General features: G+C 44.1%; 2 protein-coding genes across 3 annotated transcripts; both read left to right on the plus strand.

Annotated features, from left to right (window-relative positions):
• Window positions 1–2,664: 2,664 nt before the first annotated feature.
• aay (phosphoserine phosphatase) lies at window positions 2,665–8,862 on the plus strand. Its single transcript, XM_084599487.1, has 6 exons — window positions 2,665–2,715; window positions 2,919–3,157; window positions 4,026–4,160; window positions 6,779–6,924; window positions 7,531–7,679; window positions 8,075–8,862. The coding sequence occupies exons 1-6, from the start codon at window positions 2,680–2,682 to the stop codon at window positions 8,183–8,185; spliced, it is 816 nt and encodes a 271-aa protein (XP_084455613.1). The 5' UTR covers window positions 2,665–2,679; the 3' UTR covers window positions 8,186–8,862.
• A 1,159-nt stretch (window positions 8,863–10,021) lies between these two features.
• On the plus strand, window positions 10,022–17,064 carry LOC146197581 (tRNA wybutosine-synthesizing protein 5-like). 2 transcript variants are annotated; one of them, XM_084599486.1, is made up of 7 exons: window positions 10,022–10,347; window positions 14,026–14,180; window positions 14,263–14,332; window positions 15,251–15,433; window positions 16,398–16,485; window positions 16,603–16,698; window positions 16,781–17,064. In XM_084599486.1, the coding sequence occupies exons 1-7, from the start codon at window positions 10,267–10,269 to the stop codon at window positions 17,026–17,028; spliced, it is 921 nt and encodes a 306-aa protein (XP_084455612.1). In that variant the 5' UTR covers window positions 10,022–10,266; the 3' UTR covers window positions 17,029–17,064. The 2 variants fall into 2 exon arrangements, with proteins under 2 accessions (XP_084455612.1, XP_084455611.1); XM_084599485.1 differs by having other exon boundaries at window positions 10,023–10,347; window positions 16,603–16,719.
• Window positions 17,065–18,868: the final 1,804 nt, after the last annotated feature.

The following is an 18,868-nucleotide window of genomic DNA, read 5'->3' on the forward strand; positions in this document are numbered from 1 at the left end:
TTAAGGGGCGCCTTTGGGGCATTACATATCTTTTATGACGTTCGCCAACGCCGCTGTAATATTATAAGCCGCAAAAGCCATCTTAAAAAATAAAAAGAACAAGTGTATTATTAGACATTAGTAGCGCGGTTCCCTGGAACACCCCGTATATTTATCTTATCAGCGGGAGAGCAAGCCTTTCCAGTAATGGATGCTGCACATGTCAGTTAGATTTACCACCAGAAATCCGGGTACTGAAGTCAGAGTTGGCCCTAGTCGGCTGGCGGTGATGGCGCGTGCAGGTTATGAATTTTAATGCATTTCATGATCGACACGATGTGATTGCGACTGCAGACTGGAGCGCCAGATTTCAGTGTAAAGAATATGCCCAGAGTGAAGCTCAGGGTCAGCGAGGGGACTGCAGGCAACCTTGTCGTCCCACTATGACTGTCACCAGATGATACTTTTCTTTCCTGCGTCTGCTTGCGCGGTTAAACTGCGCATTCCAATTCAAATGACAAACTAGCCCACCTGTGCTAGCTGCCGCCTATCGCCTTGATATCATATCAAGCCGCGTGAGCTAGCCACACCAACCTGATGACGCACAAGATAACGCGCAGTGTGGCCAGAAAGATACGACAGGTTATACCCGGCAATGCGGATAGGTATCGGACGTCTAGCACACAGTCTGGGCATGAAGCAAGGTAAACTCGAGATGCTGATGAAAACAGGAGGAGTCTCGAGCAGTAGGAGGCGGACCAGGCACTCAGTTTCACCTGGTGAAGGCCCGCCGGGCAGCGACCGGAACTTCCGAGAACGATCCCTCTAATCTGAAGAGATGAATAAAATGTTATCTCTCTAGCTCTCAGCCCAAATACTTAAAAATAATTCGATATTAGCACTCAAGGGAAGAAACGGCTGCAGTGATTTGGAGACAAACGCTTGAAGAACAGCAAGCGCATTCACACCGGAATTGTGGCAAGTGATAATTAGTTACGTCGGCTTGAAGCAACCAGGCCATCAATGGACCAGGCATCAGTATTGGAGCTTGTTAATAGGGCAGGTGGTAATAACAGTCTCGGATATTTTATACCGTCTTCATCTATCGATAAAAAGGCATGCAAGCCGGGTGGAGGAAAAAAAAAAAATGCCGTAGGACTGTTTCTCTTCCTTATTCTAAATTTAGCGCATCTTCAGTCTGGCGTTAGCTCAATTTACAAAAATCCCCCCCCCCCCCCCCATCTCTCTGACGCGCCTTTCTGCAAGAGACATCAGTCTACTTTATTGCATCCACTTTCCTTTTCGTGCTTTTCACTTAATAAGTATTTATAGCTTATTCACGCGCAGTATCCAGTCTTCGAGACATCATCTGGTCGAAGTGCCTTCATCTGCCCACAAGACAGATTAGACCCAGTAAAAAAAAAAGAAGAAAATGAGAAAAAAAAAAATGCCCTGCCAGAACTGTTTCTCAAAAGACAACAGGAAAGAGTTGAGAGAATCAATAAGAAAAAAAAAAGTGAAAGTGAGCAAATTGTACGACGGATACACCGTTTCAGGAAAACCGGAGGGGCCGTGATCGCAGTCAAGGTTTCTTTTTTCCCGCCGAAGCTCACTGCGTTCAGCGAATCTGGCTTGGGGGGCGGGACATCTACGTAATAGTAGTAATAGCGATAGCAGCTGTTCTGCCAGCGGAGCTGAGAGGAGGACGCATGAGCGAGGATGAAAAGAGAGCACTCGCGTCTTCATCCGCGTTCACGTGCTCAGCACGTGTTCTGCGCTAACCGGAAATGAGCGTGGCTCTCGCGCCGGTCGCGCGACCGAAGAACGGCTGGCGCGAGCGCGTCTTCGCTGACTCGTTTTTTTGTTTTTGGCGCAAGCGAGTGTCTGATTGATGACAAGCCTTCGGCTATCGCAACCAGCGGAGTGTTATTTATTGGTGCCTCGCATTCCGGTAAAAAATGCACGTCTAGCACGCTAACGAAAGAAATATTACAAACAACTTTGTGTTGTTGTCCGCTACCTTCGAGGAAATGGCGAGGCGGCCGACCCCCTCACGCTAGCGCCAAGGCGAACGACAAGACCCGTAGGCAACGGTCCAAGTTCCTCTCCGACCTCTCGCAACGCCTGCAGTTGTGCAAGATAATTAGGAAGCGCCGATGACGAACTGTAGGCGGTGGCTCGTTACGGGACGATACATAATGGACAGCCATTTACTCTTCGGCTTCGTTTCTTTCTTTTACTCGACAGGGAACGACGGACAAACAAAACTCCAGCGTCTCGCCCTTGAACCTAGGGAAGCCTGGAGACCGTGTCACCAAGGGCACCCAGAGCACGAGAGGCAACGCTCTACCTACCTCGCCCGCTGCGGCCGACGCGCGCCACATAACTGCAAAAGAAAGCAAATGACCGCAAAGACAGCATACCGGCGGCGAGGCCAAACACAGCCGCTGGCAAAGCAGCAGTAAAGAAAGAAAAGACGAGCAAAGGCGATCGGAGGAGGGGAAAAAGGAGTAGTGGAAAGTTCCCAGCTGACTGGCATACATACACACAGTGTGGCGGGAAGAAAAAAATATCACCTGATGAGCGCTGGTCGCCGCCGCCAGGGGGAACCGAGCGCGGAGAGTGGCTGGCCCACCGCCGCCCCGCGCGCGACGGGCCCTGATTGGCCGTTGGGAATCTATTTTACGCTACCCTGTCCTCATGCTCAATCTCTTCGCGAGATTCTTGGCCATCCGTGTAAGTATGGTCATACCCTCTCTCGATACCAGTGCAGAAACCGACGTGTAATCAGCTGTTCGCGCGCGACAAGCAACTCCATTCGCGATCGTCTGCTCGCGAACATCGTCTGCTAGTGCCAGGAGCTTTGGCCACCCTCCCACGCCGCAACAGCTGAGCTCTCATTTTCTCTTCTCTTTTCCGTCACGCTGTACCAACCTCAGACGGTGGGCCACCAACAACGGCAGCTGTGGATTCGAGTAAGCGTCAAGCTGAACAGCACACCAAGCATTAGCACCATGCCCGGGTCGGTGACAGAAAGCAACTTAACCGAGAGCCAGACGCGTGCCATGTGGAGGGCCGCCGACTGTGTCTGCTTCGACGTCGATTCCACCGTGTGCATGGATGAAGCCATTGACGAGCTGGCCCGGTTTGCCGGCCGGGACAAGGAAGTCGCCGACCTGTAAGTAGCCCCCGATGTCTTTACTTGCACCCGACTCGAGTTCGCGCCATTTCTTTATTACAACTTTATTAACACGCAAAAACACCGAATTATCGAAGCCAAGAAAAGTGCAGTGAAGGCAGCCCCTGCGCGCAGGCTCTTCCACAGAGCACACCTGTGATCCTTCCTCGCACTGTAGCCCCCCTTCTCTCCGCGTGAGCGGCCGGCCGGCGCCGTCCTTCCTCATCGCACCATCTGGCCCGCAAGAACATGCCGCAGTTGGTTCCGGAAAGATGTACATTATGATGACGCGGTTTTTCCTTCCGACAGCACAGCACGAGATGCTCTGTTGCTTACAGACCGAGGCTAGGGCGCGCATGACTCGACAATAATAATTCAGGGCACCGATCACACGGTTCCCGGTCTTCGCTTGGAAAAAACAAAATATATGGGAGGACCCATAGCAACGTTCGGTGAACAGGGGTCAATAGACGCGCGCATGAATGCGTAGCTCATACAAGTGTGTTTAGCGGCCAAACTTGAGCCTTGATTGCAACGAACTTGCACCTGCTATCAATATACGCCGCGGCCGACTAGCGCAAACTTGCAGCTGGCCAGAGCCCGTCAAGATAGTTCCGGCCGTGACACCATAAATATAGGCATGCAAATTCATAAAAGATGTATTTCTTATAGCATTTGCCTGACGAACGAAAAAGGTTTTCTGTGAGGGCAGCCATCCGTTTTGTTAAACTTTGAAATGTGTTGCTCTGTGTAATATAACCAATATGTTTCGAGGTCCCGATCCTTATGCAACAGCAGTCTGGTGAGCTGCACTGGAAGATCTAATTCATATTTCATCATTTTTTTTTTTTTTTTTGTTCTTGTGCAGGACCAACAAAGCCATGCGTGGAGGCATGACATTCAGGGAAGCTCTGGAAAGGCGCCTAGAACTCATCAAGCCAACTGCTCGCATGCTTCAGGAATACATTGAGCAGAATCCACCACGGCTGTCTGTTGGCATAGAGTAAGTGTCACAGGATGCTTGCATAAAATTTTCCGCATGCATAATCAACACAGCAGCTAACAATGCCCCCCTTCCCCCCCCCCCCCCCCCCTCTCCAAGTTGCAAGCACTTGAACGCTTTGAGCACTGCAACATTGTTTAGTTTTGAATTGCATTCGTGTGCAACTCATTCCTTAGGTGCAATGAAAATTTTATTTCTGAATTTACATTATGTGACAGCGTCGCGGTAAATGTCTGCAATACTGGAGTGGATGTTTCTACTCGAAATACTTTGCACATTAGGTTTGAGCCGCTTTGTAGGGCCACTAACCCACATAATGACATAACTTCAGTAGTGTGAAAAAATTAATATATTCTTTTATGTGAAATGTTCATTCTGCTTCTCAGTTCAGTACCACCCATTTATTGCCGGAAATAATTTTCTCAATGCCGACTTCTGAGCCTCTGCAATGTAGGATACAAGGAAATGCACTACCTCATCATCATCCTCAGCCTGACTATACTCACTGCAGGGTGAAGGCCTCTCCCATATTCCTCCAATTAACCCGGTCCTGTGTGAGCTTCATCCACTTGACCCCTGCGAACTTCTTAACCTAATCCCCCCACCTAATTTTCTGCCGCCCCCTGCTACGCTTTCCTTCCCTTGGAATCCAGTTTGTTGCCCTAAGCGACCATCGGTTATTCTTTCTTCGTGCTACATGTCCTGCCCATGCCCATTTCTTCTTGATTTCCATTAGAATGTCAGTGACTTCAGTTATTTTTCTGACCCACTCTGCACGTTTCCTATATCTTACATTATCCCTACCATTTTTCTTTCCATAGCCCTCTGCATTGTCCTCAACTTAAGTAGAACCCTCTTTGTTAGCTTCCACGTTTCAGCCCCATAGGTAAGTACAGGTAAGGTAAGGCATTGCGAAATCGGGGTGTAGACAAGCCATACGTGAAAGTGCTGGAAGATATATATAGAGGGTGCACAGCAACCATAGTTTTGCATAAAGAAAGTAACAAAATTCCTATAAAGAAAGGTGTTAGGCAAGGAGACACGATCTCCCCGGTACTATTCACAGCTTGCCTAGAAGTATTCAGAGACTTGGAATGGGAGCAGTTAGGGACAAGGGTATATGGAGAATACTTAAGTAATCTGCGATTTGCTGATGACATTCCCTTGCTAAGTAACTCGAGGGATGAAATTCAAAGAATAATTGATGACCTAGACAGGAAAAGTAGAAAGGTAGGCTTGAAAATCAATATGCAGATGACTAAGGTAATGTTCAATAGCCTAGGGAAAGAACAGCAGTTTACGTTATGTAGCGAAGCACTGGAAGTAGTTGGCGACTATATCTATTTAGAACAGGTAGTAACCGCAGATCCGGACCATGAAGGAGAAATAACAAGGAGAATAAGACTGGGATGGAGCGCATTTGGCAAACACTCCCAGATAATGACTAGCAGCTTACCGGTATCGCTCAAGAGGAAAGTATACAACAGTTTAATCTTACCTGCACTACCTCATATGTGTGCTAAGGCTCCAAACATTTGGCATCCAATTTAAAATTGCAGTTCTTTTCATGCACTGTGGCTTCCTTATTGTAATATGCAAACATTGTTGTTTTTTTTTTTCTTTGAAGTATGACAATGTAGTCATTGGTGTCAAATCTTAAATGGCATTCAAAGTAGAGTGGTTGACCATGCAACACTCACAAAGGAAAAGTTTAGAGCCTGTTGAACCTACACTAGCGGATACAAGCCTCTTAACAATAAACAGGTAGTAACCGCAGATCCGGACCATGAAGGAGAAATAACAAGGAGAATAAGACTGGGATGGAGCGCATTTGGCAAACACTCCCAGATAATGACTAGCAGCTTACCGGTATCGCTCAAGAGAAAAGTATACAACAGTTTAATCTTACCTGCACTACCTCATATGTGTGCTAAGGCTCCAAACATTTGGCATCCAATTTAAAATTGCAGTTCTTTTCATGCACTGTGGCTTCCTTATTGTAATATGCAAACATTGTTGTTTTTTTTTTCTTTGAAGTATGACAATGTAGTCATTGGTGTCAAATCTTAAATGGCATTCAAAGTAGAGTGGTTGACCATGCAACACTCACAAAGGAAAAGTTTAGAGCCTGTTGAACCTACACTAGCGGATACAAGCCTCTTAACAATAAACATCTAGAGTTGGCACAAAAAAAGGCAGTTTAGTATGCATGTAGAACATAGGCATATATAGGTTAAATGTGCTCCAATTTATTTGTGTGCTATCTCAGTATAAAGATGTCTAACCACACTTCACTATTTTGTCTCAGAAGTGCCTGAATTTGCCATCTGCAGTGTGACCTTGTGTTCGACTTCCATAATTACACCCGATTATATTTTAACAAGGTTTTGTTAGTGAACGTGAATTACTTTACCGGCAGAAATCTTTCATTTTGTGCAGTGGACACATTAATTTTTCATACCTATTCAGAGACCTTGTGCAATATGCTACTTTGACTCCGTAAGCATTCATTTCTGTGTGGACTTTGTCGCCCCAGAGTGTGTTTTCCGTTACCACATGTCAACATTTTAACGTACGTGATTATAGTGCTCTATAACCGTCTTTACTTTGCTTCGCAGGGAACTGGTGGCACAGCTACAATCTCGCGGAGTAGCTGTTTATTTGGTCTCTGGAGGTTTCCGGTCCATCATCGAGGGAGTGGCAGACGAGATTGGCGTTCCTCGCAAAAACATTTTTGCCAATCAAATAAAGTTCTACTTTAATGGTATGTTACACTATCCCACATATACTTGCTTTATATATGCTATGTAGCGAGTTTCCTTTGCAGTGAAGTAGCACACAGGCATGTTTTGATTTACATTAAGTTGGAATAAATATTTATGAAGAATGCATCCCTCTTGACAGAATGGTAGAAAAGAAATGCAGCAACATCTTGCAAAATACTCAGGCTACTTGAAACTTCTTTGATGATGTCCTAAAGCTTAAGGCTGTTCAAAGGAACAGATCAACTTTGCAGAGAAGTATTATATATGTGTAAATAATGCTGAGCTGCTTCTGGTAGGACCCCTGTTGCAGTCATGTCTGCTTTGTACAAATCAAGTTAAACTGTTGAAGTACTCTTGCATGCATTTCAGCCAACAGACACTACCAGCTTCCCAAATGGTTGCTCTGTGCCTGTCAGAAGCAGTACTAGAGTAGCGATGTGACTGTCAAATGCGTTGCTGAGCGGTTATCAACCTCAAGTGTTGCCATACTTAGAAGCCTGTGGTGTTCCCATCTCAACACTGATTACATTGTACAGACTGGCTAGATAATGTAGTGTGCTGCATCAATTTTTCCGTGCTGACTGAAGGCTTTTGCTTTTTTCCAGGAGAGTATGCTGGTTACGATGAAAAGCAGCCAACATCCCATCAAGATGGCAAAGCACGGGTTGTGTCATTCCTAAAGCAGAAATACAGTTACCAGCGAGTCGTTATGGTTGGCGACGGGGCTACAGACCTGGCAGCCTGTCCTCCAGCGGTATGCCCATCAGCTTGATCTGATATCTCTGATGTCAAGATACCTACCATAAACAAATAAAAAGACTAAGGCATGCTATTTAGACAGCACTGTGAACAATTATTGGAGGGTATGTCACCATCACGCACTTAGCAACTAGCAGTTTGATGTGGCAGCGGTATCGAGTAGCTTCTGAATTAAATTTTAATTGTACCTCATGCAAACTTTTCTCTTTGGTAACAAGGTACTGCAGAAAAAATGTTGCTCCTTATCATATTTAAAAAAAAATGTGCAAGGCATTTTTTAAAACTAAAATAGATTAAGCAACCTTGAAATACTTGGCTGACTTGAAAAGTGTAAATCATCAATATTTGCACAGTACTTATGGCAGCTTCTGTTTCCCACTTCATTTTCAGGATGCATTTGTCGGATATGGTGGAAACCAAGTCCGTGAGAAAGTCAAGAAGGCAGCCTCGTGGTTTGTGTACAGCTTCGATGAACTTGTGCAAGAGCTGAATAGGAACTGACCCGACACTAGACATCTGTTTGTTGTGCTGTGTATTTATTTCTGTACAGTCTATTGTATTGCCCTTTAGCCTGTCTTTTAAAGTCTCATTTCTTCCTTTACATGCGGAAAAGCTTTGTGAAAAGTAGTAGCTCGTCATGGCTGGACTTCACGACTTTGAAGCAGTGGCATAGCTGTTCTCACCGGCTGCTGTCAAAATTTCAAAACAGCTGCCGGGTTGCAAATATTTTTCGCTGTGTGCTATTCAAAATAATTTGGCATGACACTGCATTAACTTTCCAAGATTACCGATCATGCCAACCGAAGGCAGCTCGGGCAATCAAGTCAGTCACACCCTCCAAAGAAGTGTAGTACAGCTAGTACTTTCTAGTGCATTTTTTTATCCATTTTGATTGCAAGGAAAGATCTGTTCCAACACAATTGCGTGCATCCATACTTTCTGTATTGTTTTTACTTTATTTTTTAAGAGTACCTCAGATAGTGACATCATCGAAGGGTCTTTCACTGAAGGCTAGAGTTTTCTTCATTACGGCAAGTCAAATGGTACCTGAGGGAGAACGGCAAACTATCAGTTTGCTCCAGGCGCGCAGGGGTTAAACTCGGGACTCCCGTCCGAGTGCAGTGAAACATTAAAAGGCCTTTGACCTTTGCACGAAATAAAAATTTTGCGACCAACGACTCATGCGCTTTTCTCGCGCTTGACGCGTAGAGCAGTAGGCGGCTATGGCTAAATGGATACGCGCATGGAACCGAGCCGCTCAGACAGGTACGTGCATTCGAATCCCCGCAAAGACTCCCATCGCAATTTATGGCTGTGACATCTTGGTATTAACGCCATTTAATATAAACACGGGTATTTGAAACTATGCCCGAGTGAAAACTGCATTTTAAAGGTGAATTTAAAGCAAATCACCTGAACTAATGTTTCAACTGAACTGTGATGTTGTAGCCGAGTGACGTTTGATAGATCCATGTTCAAGTAATTTCTCTGACCAATCCTTGGAGAACAATTCTTTTACTACATCTTTACACATTTATATTTTCACGCAAGCTAGAAGAGCCAAATTTCTTTACTTGGCATGTCCCGAGGCGATAATTCCGAAAACACGAAACCATTCCATACTCGGCTTACGGTTTCCAAAAGTTGGTTGCAGAAAGTGGTCGAACAGTCGGCGCTGCACAAGCGAAAAAACAGTTATGTTCGATTGCAAGCGCGAACAGTGGAGTCTTCTCGGAATTCTGAAAGAGAATAGCTTCCACGACCTGCCCTACTGCTTCACCAACGTTCTCATCTTTTAGTTGATTCAAGAAAAGCGCAAAACAATGTAGACGAGAGAAACGGATGCTCGTCTTCGCGTTCTTTAGCGTTGTTCCTTGTAGTGTTCTGTCCCTGTAGTGACTGTGTCACACGGAGAGTTCTGATTAACAAGAAAAGAAACGCGCCAAATTTGAATGGTTAGGCCGCGCTTACACAACAAGGAGCAAATACTGTCCTTACTTTTGCCACCACTCACAGTAATTGTTCCAACGACGAACGGTGACACCACGGCATATTACTCGCCTACGGTACGCCATAGAGAAAGAATGGCTACGCGATCAGACAAAGATATTCGGCTTGTTCGCATCTTGTTTGTGTGCCATCTTGTTCAGCTTTCTTCCCATGTCAACAAGCTTGTGAATAATTATCACAACTGTCATAAAACTCCACGCGGTCTTTTATTTTGACATTTTATCAAACCTTTTTGTGGAATTTTTTTATTTTATAACAATAATTTAACCCTTTTAGAAACCCTATTGAGCAGATTAGTGGCGCCATCTTGGTGTGCACACTGCTGTTTCTTGTGTCGCTGGTTTCGAACAGCTCACGTGCGTGAACTGTGAACATAGCAATAGCGGTGCTTACGATCTACCCTGGTGCCTTGGTTACCTTGGTGCTTACGATCTGCGATACTTACGAATGCTGCCGCAGCAGTGCCTTTGTAGCATGAATGTATGCACGATTTATAAGCCGTTTTTTGGCCCCTGAATCCTGATTTCGCAAAGAAAGACGCTTACGTTGTCAACGAAAGCTCAAAGGCAACGATGGCTGCTACGGCCGTGAAACCCATTGCTTGTTGGGATAAGGTTGACGAAGAAACTTTCCGCACGGAGATATATCCGTTGGTAGGTGTGTGTATTTATTTTTTGTCGTGAAACGAATACGCCCTATGTCATTGTTCATTTGCAAACGCTGCGGGTTATAACTGGTGCTGTTTCCTTGCTCAGTTGAGTCGGCGTTGCAAGCACGGACTTGCGCACACACGCTGTTAGTGTACGGAAAGCCCTGGGAATGAATGATGTGATCATAATCAGAATTATCTATACTAGCTTGCACTTAGCATAAAAATTATGGGCATCATGCTATAGAGAGCTAGTAACGTTGTTAGAGAGCTTGCATGAAGCGATGCATGCTGGGTAATCTGCCATGATGATGTCGTTGGCAGCAGACGATGAAGCACAGCACTACCACTGCATGGTCGCGTAGTGCGCGCAGGCGATGCTGGCGCGATCGGACCGGCCGACTGCGGGAATTCTTCACGATTCCAACAATTCGTCTGCATGAGGGCGAGAAGGCAAGTGATTCCTCTAGCGACGCCGATGCGAATGGCTCGCACGGGCCAACGTACGCGAGAACGACGCCAATCCGGACAAGTATAAAACTACTTGCTAGAACTAGAAATCATGAATGTCGACGCGGGCGGCCAAGTCCAGACGCATAGGGCATTCAGTCGTCGCGTAGCTTGAATAGGTCCGCGTCATTGCATTGCATTTCTTCATAGTGCACCCGATTTTCCGGGCACAGCGTCGACGCGTACTTTCCTCAGGTATCTGCTGACAATTGCACGCACGTAAGGGCAGCGCGCGAAAAGCCGAGTATTTGCACGGTGAACCATCGAAAATACAAGGCACTCAGCTCAATTCACCCCGGCTGTGCTGCCCGCCGTCTGCTGCTAGCGACAACATCATGGCGGATTACCCGGCATGCATCGCTTCATGCAAGCTCCCTATATATTTCGGATGAATGGAGCACCTCACTTGCGTGTCGTTTCTCGGCTGCATAAATATTATGGGCATTAGAGTTGTTCGTTTTCGAGTAAAACCCTTTCCGGTTTCTGGTACAAATGTGCCCACGGAACTTGTTTAAAGCTCGTTTTAAACCACCAAAGCAGAAGCTATTCGAGTGATACATTCTGATAAAAAAAAAAAGTCCTTTATGCGAAGGCAGTCTTAATGAGAGATGCACTCGGGCCACTTTTATATGTCTAGAAAAAGCTTGAAAGTCTGATACTAAGCTTCGATCACCTTGTAAACGTCAAGCTACAGCAGACTGTCAATGAGTTTTCCCCGATGATCGGTAAAAGCGATCGAGCAAAAGGTGTTTCGTCTATGTTACCTAAGAACAGTGACACATTAGTAAAAACTTGTGAAGAGTTTTGCGCAAAAATCTCCATAAAATGGGGCTGCGCTCTAAAACCGAACGTGTAAGACAAAGAAAACCAGTTGACAATGTGGAAACTGGGTGCCGTACACCAACCATTCCAGAAGCGGCTGCTGAGTCAGTTGTTTGATGACTACCGACCTATTTCCGTGACGGACGATGTAGGCTCGCTTCGCGGAGAGTTTCTGGAAGTAAGCCCCACAAATAGAAATTGCACTAATGGACTATTGGAACTACGCAACTGTGCGCTACCTCAGGCTAGCAAATGCAGCATTGACATTGTTGTGTCTAGCTAATGGCAGTTATGACGTTGAACGAACATTCTCTCATGTAAGATACCTCCAGGCACCGGACAGGTCTAGGATGGAAACCGAAACGCGCCTGCAGATGATTATGTATGTTAATAAGGGTGTGTAAAATGTCTATGACCAGCTAACATTGAGTTAAATGTTTCTTGTCCAAGGAGTGACCGTTGCACATCACTGAGAGTAATAATTACGACAGAAACGCCGAAATATGAAATACTTTTTTAAAAGCAATCCAGAATGTAACCCTAAATGTTACCCATCATTTATGAGAAATTGAATAAATTATTAATTTGTTAATTTAACCCGATGAAACCCGAATTTTGTAGTGTTTCCACAGAAAACCAAAATTTCTCCCCTATTATTAGGGTTGTTCGTTTTTGGGTAAAACCCGATTTTACCCAGTTTTTGCACCCCGAACATCTTCCTAAACCCAATTTTTCCTGGTTTTTTGAACAACTGTGCCCACGGAACTTGTTGAAAGCTCGTATAAAAGCACCCTAGCAGAAGCTATTCGAGCGATACTTTCTCATAAAGAGGTTCTTTATGTGACAGCAGTCTTAATGAGAGATGCACTCGAGCCACTTTTAAATCTCCAGGAAACGCTTGAAAGCGGAAAACTTCTGATGCCAAACTTCGATCACCTCGTAAACGTCAAGCTACAGCAGACTAATTTTCCACGATGATCGGTAAAAGCTGTCGAGCAAAAGGTGTTCTGTCTATGTTACCTAAGAGCAGTGCCACATTAGTAAAAACTTGTGAAGAGTTTTGTGTGAAAATCTCCACAAAATGGGGCTGCACTTTGAAACCGAATGTCTCGCGCAAAGAAGAAAACCAGTTGACACTGTGGAAACTGGGTGCCTTACTCAATCCATTGCAGAAGCAGCTGCTGAGTCAGTCGTTTGATGACTACCGACCTCTCTTTATTTCTGTAACGGGCAATGCAGGCTCGCTTTGCGAGGAGTTTAACCAGTTCTTCCTGGAAGCAAGCCCCTCAAATGAAAATGTTGAAGTGATAGACTATTGGATCGACGCCATTGTGCGCTACCCCAGGCTAGCAGATGCAGCGTTGACATTAATTGTTCTCTAGCTAATGGCAGCTGTGACATTGAGCGAACTTTCTCTCAGCTAAAATACCTCCTGATACCAAACAGGTCTCGGATGGAAACCGAAATGTTGCGCGTGCAAATGATTATGCATGTTAATAAGGGTGTGTAAAACGTCGACGACCATTCTCACGTGAATAAAATGTTTCTTGTCCAAAAACTGACACATAACTGAGAGTAATAATTACGACAGAAATGCCGAATTATGGAATACTTTCTTGGAAGCAAGCCAAATCATAATCCTAATCGTTACGCACCGATTAGGAGAAATCGAATAAATTATTAGTTTCTAAATTTAACCCGATAAAACCCAAATTTCGGAGTATTTCTATGAAAAACACGATTTCTTCCCTATTTTCAAGTCGAAAAATAATGCCCGATTTTAATCCCCGAATTTGAAAAAATATAAAACCCGAAAATGAATAACCGTATATATATTTCAAATGAATGGAACACCTCACTTGCGCATCGTTTCTCGGCTGCGTAGTGTTGGCGTGCAATTTGCTGTTTAATTGACACAAAGACTTGTATAATTTACGAGGTTTTGGTTGGTTGGCTGGCTGTCGAGTCTTTACATTGCAGTGATGATTGCACGAGACGAACGTGTGCGCACACACATGCGCTTACTTTCAAAAACATTGCGTCTGAGCATTTTCTCTTACCTGTCTGAAAAGGGGAGCTAAGCATGACATATAGAATTTGAAGCACATGAAATTCGATCGCAATCAATGTACATTGTATGGTACCGCCACTGCTATTGACTTGGCAGTGTGAGTTGTGCATATTTTCCTGCATTGACACATGCTGGCTTTCATAAGGTTATGGCTCAGTCATGTAGGGAGGGCGATAATTTGATCCCTAGCTTGACCGGCAATATGTAGTTTTCCTCTCTTTATTGTTCGACTAGGGTTACAGACTTAAAAGCTTTCTATTGTGCTCTCTTGTGCTGCAGAGGCAACCTGCTGTTTTGAGAGGTGTACCTGTCGGTCACTGCACATCTTTATGGGACAGAGATTACCTGTGTGCTCGGGGTGGTACTCGCACTGTCAAAGTGCACGTCTCACAGGATAGGCATATGGATTTCCTTAGCAAGAACTTTGTATACAGGTGAGGTCTTTTATTTTATAGATCTTAGAACCGTTATAATAGTGCACGGATAGAAAACTGATTCAGCTGCACCATTATGCAGAACACTGCAATTTTGCGAGCTTGTACAGCGGGCATCACGTACCAAGCAGACCGACTACTTCATCAGTGAGGTGAGTTGCTGAATTTGGATTCTGGATTGAACAAGGGAAGTGCTACTTTAGTGTGGTGGCAACATTTGAATAGGGAAAATTGTTTTTATCATTTGGACTTGGTATAAGTTTTCCAGTGAAGGTTGTCAGGCCGGTCCACATTTTGAAAAGCTCTGAATGCTAGCTAATAGCTTTAGGGCAGCATCACATAGAACATTAGTACCACTGAAAGTGTAGCAAAATGTTACATCTTACAACATTATATGCTGCACAAGGCTAAAGGAAGTTTCAGTACATACATCAGTACAGTACATCAGTACAGAGAGGAAAAGTGGTATACAACACACAGCCGATTGGGGAGCTCGTGAACACTGCATTGCGACGCAATCTAGCAGCAGTTATCTAATCGAGGCAGTCACGGGGGTGCCCCATTTTATCGACATTCATGTATCGCTACTGCTAGATGGCATTTCCATGCAGTTTTCCTGAGCTATGCCACAGGCTGCGTGTCGTATACCACATTTGCTCATGGATGTACATATCTTTGCAACGTAACAAATATTTTTGTCTTAAGCGAAAAAATTCATAAGTGGTGTACACTTATGCCAAATTTCCTGGCTGTACATAAAAGCATGAGATCATGTTTTTATAAGCAGCCGTGTTGCTAGGGGAAGGCGCATGCATTCTTGATGCTGTGTATGCCTGCTCATGCAGGGTGCTTGAGTGCAATATTTCTTGAATCATCACTGTATTTTTTATGACCAGGAAGAAACTTGGCACCATTGAGTTTTCCTGAAGCCTTTCAATACAGTTTTTAAGTTGTAAATTTTTTGTTCTTGGGTATAATACCAAGCTAGAAAACATTCTGCTTAAATATATAAAGACTGCTTAACAAATCATTTACTAACCTGATTATGTGCATTTTTTGTTTTTCAACAGACAGAATTCTATTACTTGAGAACGCTAGGCACTGACTCCAGAAAAGAGCCTGCCAGCATTGCCGTACAGTTTCCTGAACTTGCTGAAGATGTCACCTTGCCTAAGCTGTTTCCTGAAGAAGCATTTTTTTCAAGTGTACTTCGGATTGCATCTCCACAGCTTTGCTTGTGGACCCATTATGATGTATGCTCATATTTTTATGCAATACATTGTGAAATTACCATGTAAAGGAATTTTCTTCTTTAGCTATAGATTTCTGCTGTGAAATGCATATATGCTAAGGGGACCTTTGATATATCCTGATGTGAAGTGGGACACCACTCTTCATCTAAGTTTTCTCGAAAACCTGGCAGTACCGTCTACAAGACAAAGTGGAGTACTACTACTTTATTAGCAGCTTAATTTGCTTTCATTCCACATGTTTTTGGCTTGGGAGCCAGCGAGGTGCTGTGCAGAGCACATGGCAGCCATTTCGCTGTTTGGCTAAATTGGCAGCATTTCAGGGAAAGAGAGACACAAAATGCCTATGTGTTATTATTTCACTCGGACTCTTGGTTTGTTGAACATGAAATGGTGTCACCACCATCATAAGGAAACTTTTGTTTTTGATTAGATCAAAAATTCAGAGGACGTCAGTCACTGATGAGCTGTTTTGCCAGTGACGTATTTCTGCAGTTGCATGAAGGCTTTATTGTTGTGCGGAGCATATTACTGTGATATATTATTTACAACATTATCACATGTAAATTCAAATTAAGACTTTCATTGTGCTTGCATCGTAAGATTGAGCAAAAAAAGGAATGTTGCTAACTTGTGTCAATTTTTGTCAGTAAATGCACCACTGCTGCACCTGGTATCAAGCCCTCAATACTGAATGTGAACATCTTGTGGCCCTCTACATTTTTCTTGGATGATGTCACAGTTGGCCCGATTTTGACAAGACAGGCTACTAAGCTTAGTTGAGGAACAACAACATTACTGAAAAATGTCATCTAAGTTTTGGATTTATCATATGTCTAGGGTAAATATATCACTGAATTTTTCAATGAGCCTTGATGGCTAAATGTCTGGTGAATCAGAACTGTGTGCATGAAATTTGGACAGCATAGTAGTCTTCATCATGCTTCAAATTTGCTTGCACTTTCAGGTGATGGACAACATTTTAATTCAAGTTCAAGGCAAAAAGAAGGCTGTTTTATTCCATCCAAATGACTTTGACCACTTATACATAAGAGGCAAGTTGTGCAACAAAAAACATTCCTGTCATTGTGGCTAATATATTCATTTTATGATTCCAGGCTTCTATAAATTGATATTTTTTGATGTGGTGCTTTTCTGTATTCTTATTTTAGGTGATAAATCGCTTGTTTTGGATGTTGATCATCCAAACTTGGAAAAATATCCCAAGTTTCAAAAGGCCACAAAGTATGAAGCCATACTGAATTCTGGTGATGTATTGTTCATACCAGGTGAGCTTCAATGCAAATGAGCTAGCATCTTCATTTTTTACTTATGTTGGTTTGTTTACAGCATTGTGGTTTCACAACATGACTGCTCTGGACTTTGGAATAGCTGTGAATGTATTCTGGAGGCACCTGGATGCAAGTTTATATGACAGGAGTGATCCCTATGGAAACAAGGATCCAATACCGGCAAGCAGAGCACTTGCTTCGGTGGCAAAGGCAGTAAAAGAGCTTGATCTTCTTCCATCACATTATCAGCAGTTTTATGCATTGAAAATGATCTCGCAAATAAAAGAAGTGTTTCATGTTTCCTAATTAAATATTGCATGCTGTCAAACCGAGCAATGAATACTAGAGGAGTCTTGTTTATTTAAATACACATAATTCACTAACTGATGCCTTGGCCCTATCAACGTGGTGTATTAGAGCCATGTTGGTCTTTCATTGGACCGTGCGGGTTTGAATTATGGAGTGATTAAGCATTTACTGAAGTTCGCGGCATGCACATGTAGCTTTGCGGCAGGCGTCATGCCGATGTGTCAATCGCTTGAGAACTATTAATGTAGACGTGGGTTTCAGATATTAGACCACTGCAGTTGACGATCAATTTGAATAGTCATTCTTTGGTTTGATTTATGGGGTTGTGCTTCTCCCCTTTCCGTGTCGTCCTTTTACGCTACAGTTATCCTGTTAAACCATAAACCAACAAGCCCAGCTTGAAGTTTTGCTGTCATTCTTGAACACTGTTTTTTTTTTTTTTTTTTTTTTTTTTTTTTTTTTTTTCTATTTCCACCATCCAACTATGTACAGCCTTTGTCAAAATTTTACAGCCCAGGGGGTCTACTTTCGAGCGATAGCGTGTTGCACAATTAGAGGCGCGATGTAGAATGCTGCTCCCAGCTAAACCGCGGAAACCTCGCTGTTCAAATTTTGCACAGAAATGGTATTTTGTTGCTAGTATTTTTTAATACCAAATTTGTTTGGGGTACTTGCCTGATTCGATCAAAAGAAGTCAGATGTTTCCATCTTATGCGGCGGCGACGATGCCAGACGAACCGCTGCCCCAGCGATGGTACTGGTGGCGCAACCTCATGCTGCTTACAACAACTCAAACCTGCCAAAAACGTTCGCCGCTTCCCGATACAGAGTAGTTGTAAGCAGCATGAGGTAGCGCCACCAGTACCATCGCTGGGGCAGCGGCTCGTCTGGCGTCGTCGCCGCCGCATAAGATGGGAACATCTGACTTCTTTTTATAGAATCAGGCAAGTACCCCAAACAAATTTGGTATTAAAAAATACTAGCAACAAAATACCATTTCTGTGCAAAATTTGAACTGCAAGGATTCCACGGTGTAACTGGGAGAAGCATTCTACATCGCGCCTCTAATTGTGCAACGCGCTATGTGGCTCGTAATGCATTCCCAGGTTTCCATACTTGCTGAAGGCAAGAAGATTTTTCGTCCTACCCTCTCCAATGGCTAGGACTTCCACGATTATTACAGAAGTCTTACTATACGGCTTAAAAGCAAACCCTCTGGGCTGTAAACTTTTGATAAAGGCCGTACAATGGGTTCACTGTACCACGTAATACGTGTCGTCTGCTTTCAGAGTTCCCAAGAAAAACATCTTTTGTCAGCCTGCGGTAAGGACGCAGCTACCGCAGCCAGATAATGCATGTAACCAGCACAAATAGAAAACCGCTTGTCGTGGGTAGTAACCGCAAAATTTGCGAACGGCGTGACAAAAGACAAACCGAGTTTCCCGCGCTTCGTCGGTCGTAGTGGCAACCAGAACAAAGAGTTAGTTAGAATTGAACTCAGATTCATTTTTATGAAGCCAAAATGTGCTTTGTTTTAACCGTTGCCTACTTTGATGTGTTAGTGCACAGCATACGTGAAACTGCCGACAGTGGAACTCGTTTTTCGAAGCAGTACTCATCGCCGCTACGGTTGCTCGATGGCTAGTGTGAATAGTGTGCCGACAGCCGGGGAGCAAAATATAATTCGTTGCTTCACCGCTTCGTGACAGCAAAATTGGCGCTGCGGACAGTGCCTTCTCGCAAAGTGGAGCGCGTCGTCTGCTTGTGGAACTGATTAACCCCTAAGATAACGCATCTAGTTTACGAGTATATCATATATAAAAATCCCTGTTAACAC

Source organism: Amblyomma maculatum, chromosome 3 (genome assembly GCF_055883805.1).
Source record: "Amblyomma maculatum isolate TAMU_Amacu chromosome 3, ASM5588380v1, whole genome shotgun sequence".
NCBI lineage: Eukaryota > Metazoa > Arthropoda > Arachnida > Ixodida > Ixodidae > Amblyomma > Amblyomma maculatum.

Bases quoted from the DNA above. Each gene is read 5' to 3' on its own strand.
- aay (XM_084599487.1), top strand. From the start codon at position 2,680: ATGCTCAATCTCTTCGCGAGATTCTTGGCCATCCGT. The intron at 2,716-2,918 runs GTAAGTATGGTC...TACCAACCTCAG, and splicing joins CGAGATTCTTGGCCATCCGT to ACGGTGGGCCACCAACAACG. The intron at 6,925-7,530 runs GTATGTTACACT...GCTTTTTTCCAG, and splicing joins AATAAAGTTCTACTTTAATG to GAGAGTATGCTGGTTACGAT.
- LOC146197581 (XM_084599485.1), top strand. From the start codon at position 10,267: ATGGCTGCTACGGCCGTGAAACCCATTGCTTGTTGGGATAAGGTTGAC. The intron at 14,333-15,250 runs GTGAGTTGCTGA...GTTTTTCAACAG, and splicing joins CCGACTACTTCATCAGTGAG to ACAGAATTCTATTACTTGAG. The intron at 16,720-16,780 runs GTGAGCTTCAAT...GTTTGTTTACAG, and splicing joins TGATGTATTGTTCATACCAG to CATTGTGGTTTCACAACATG.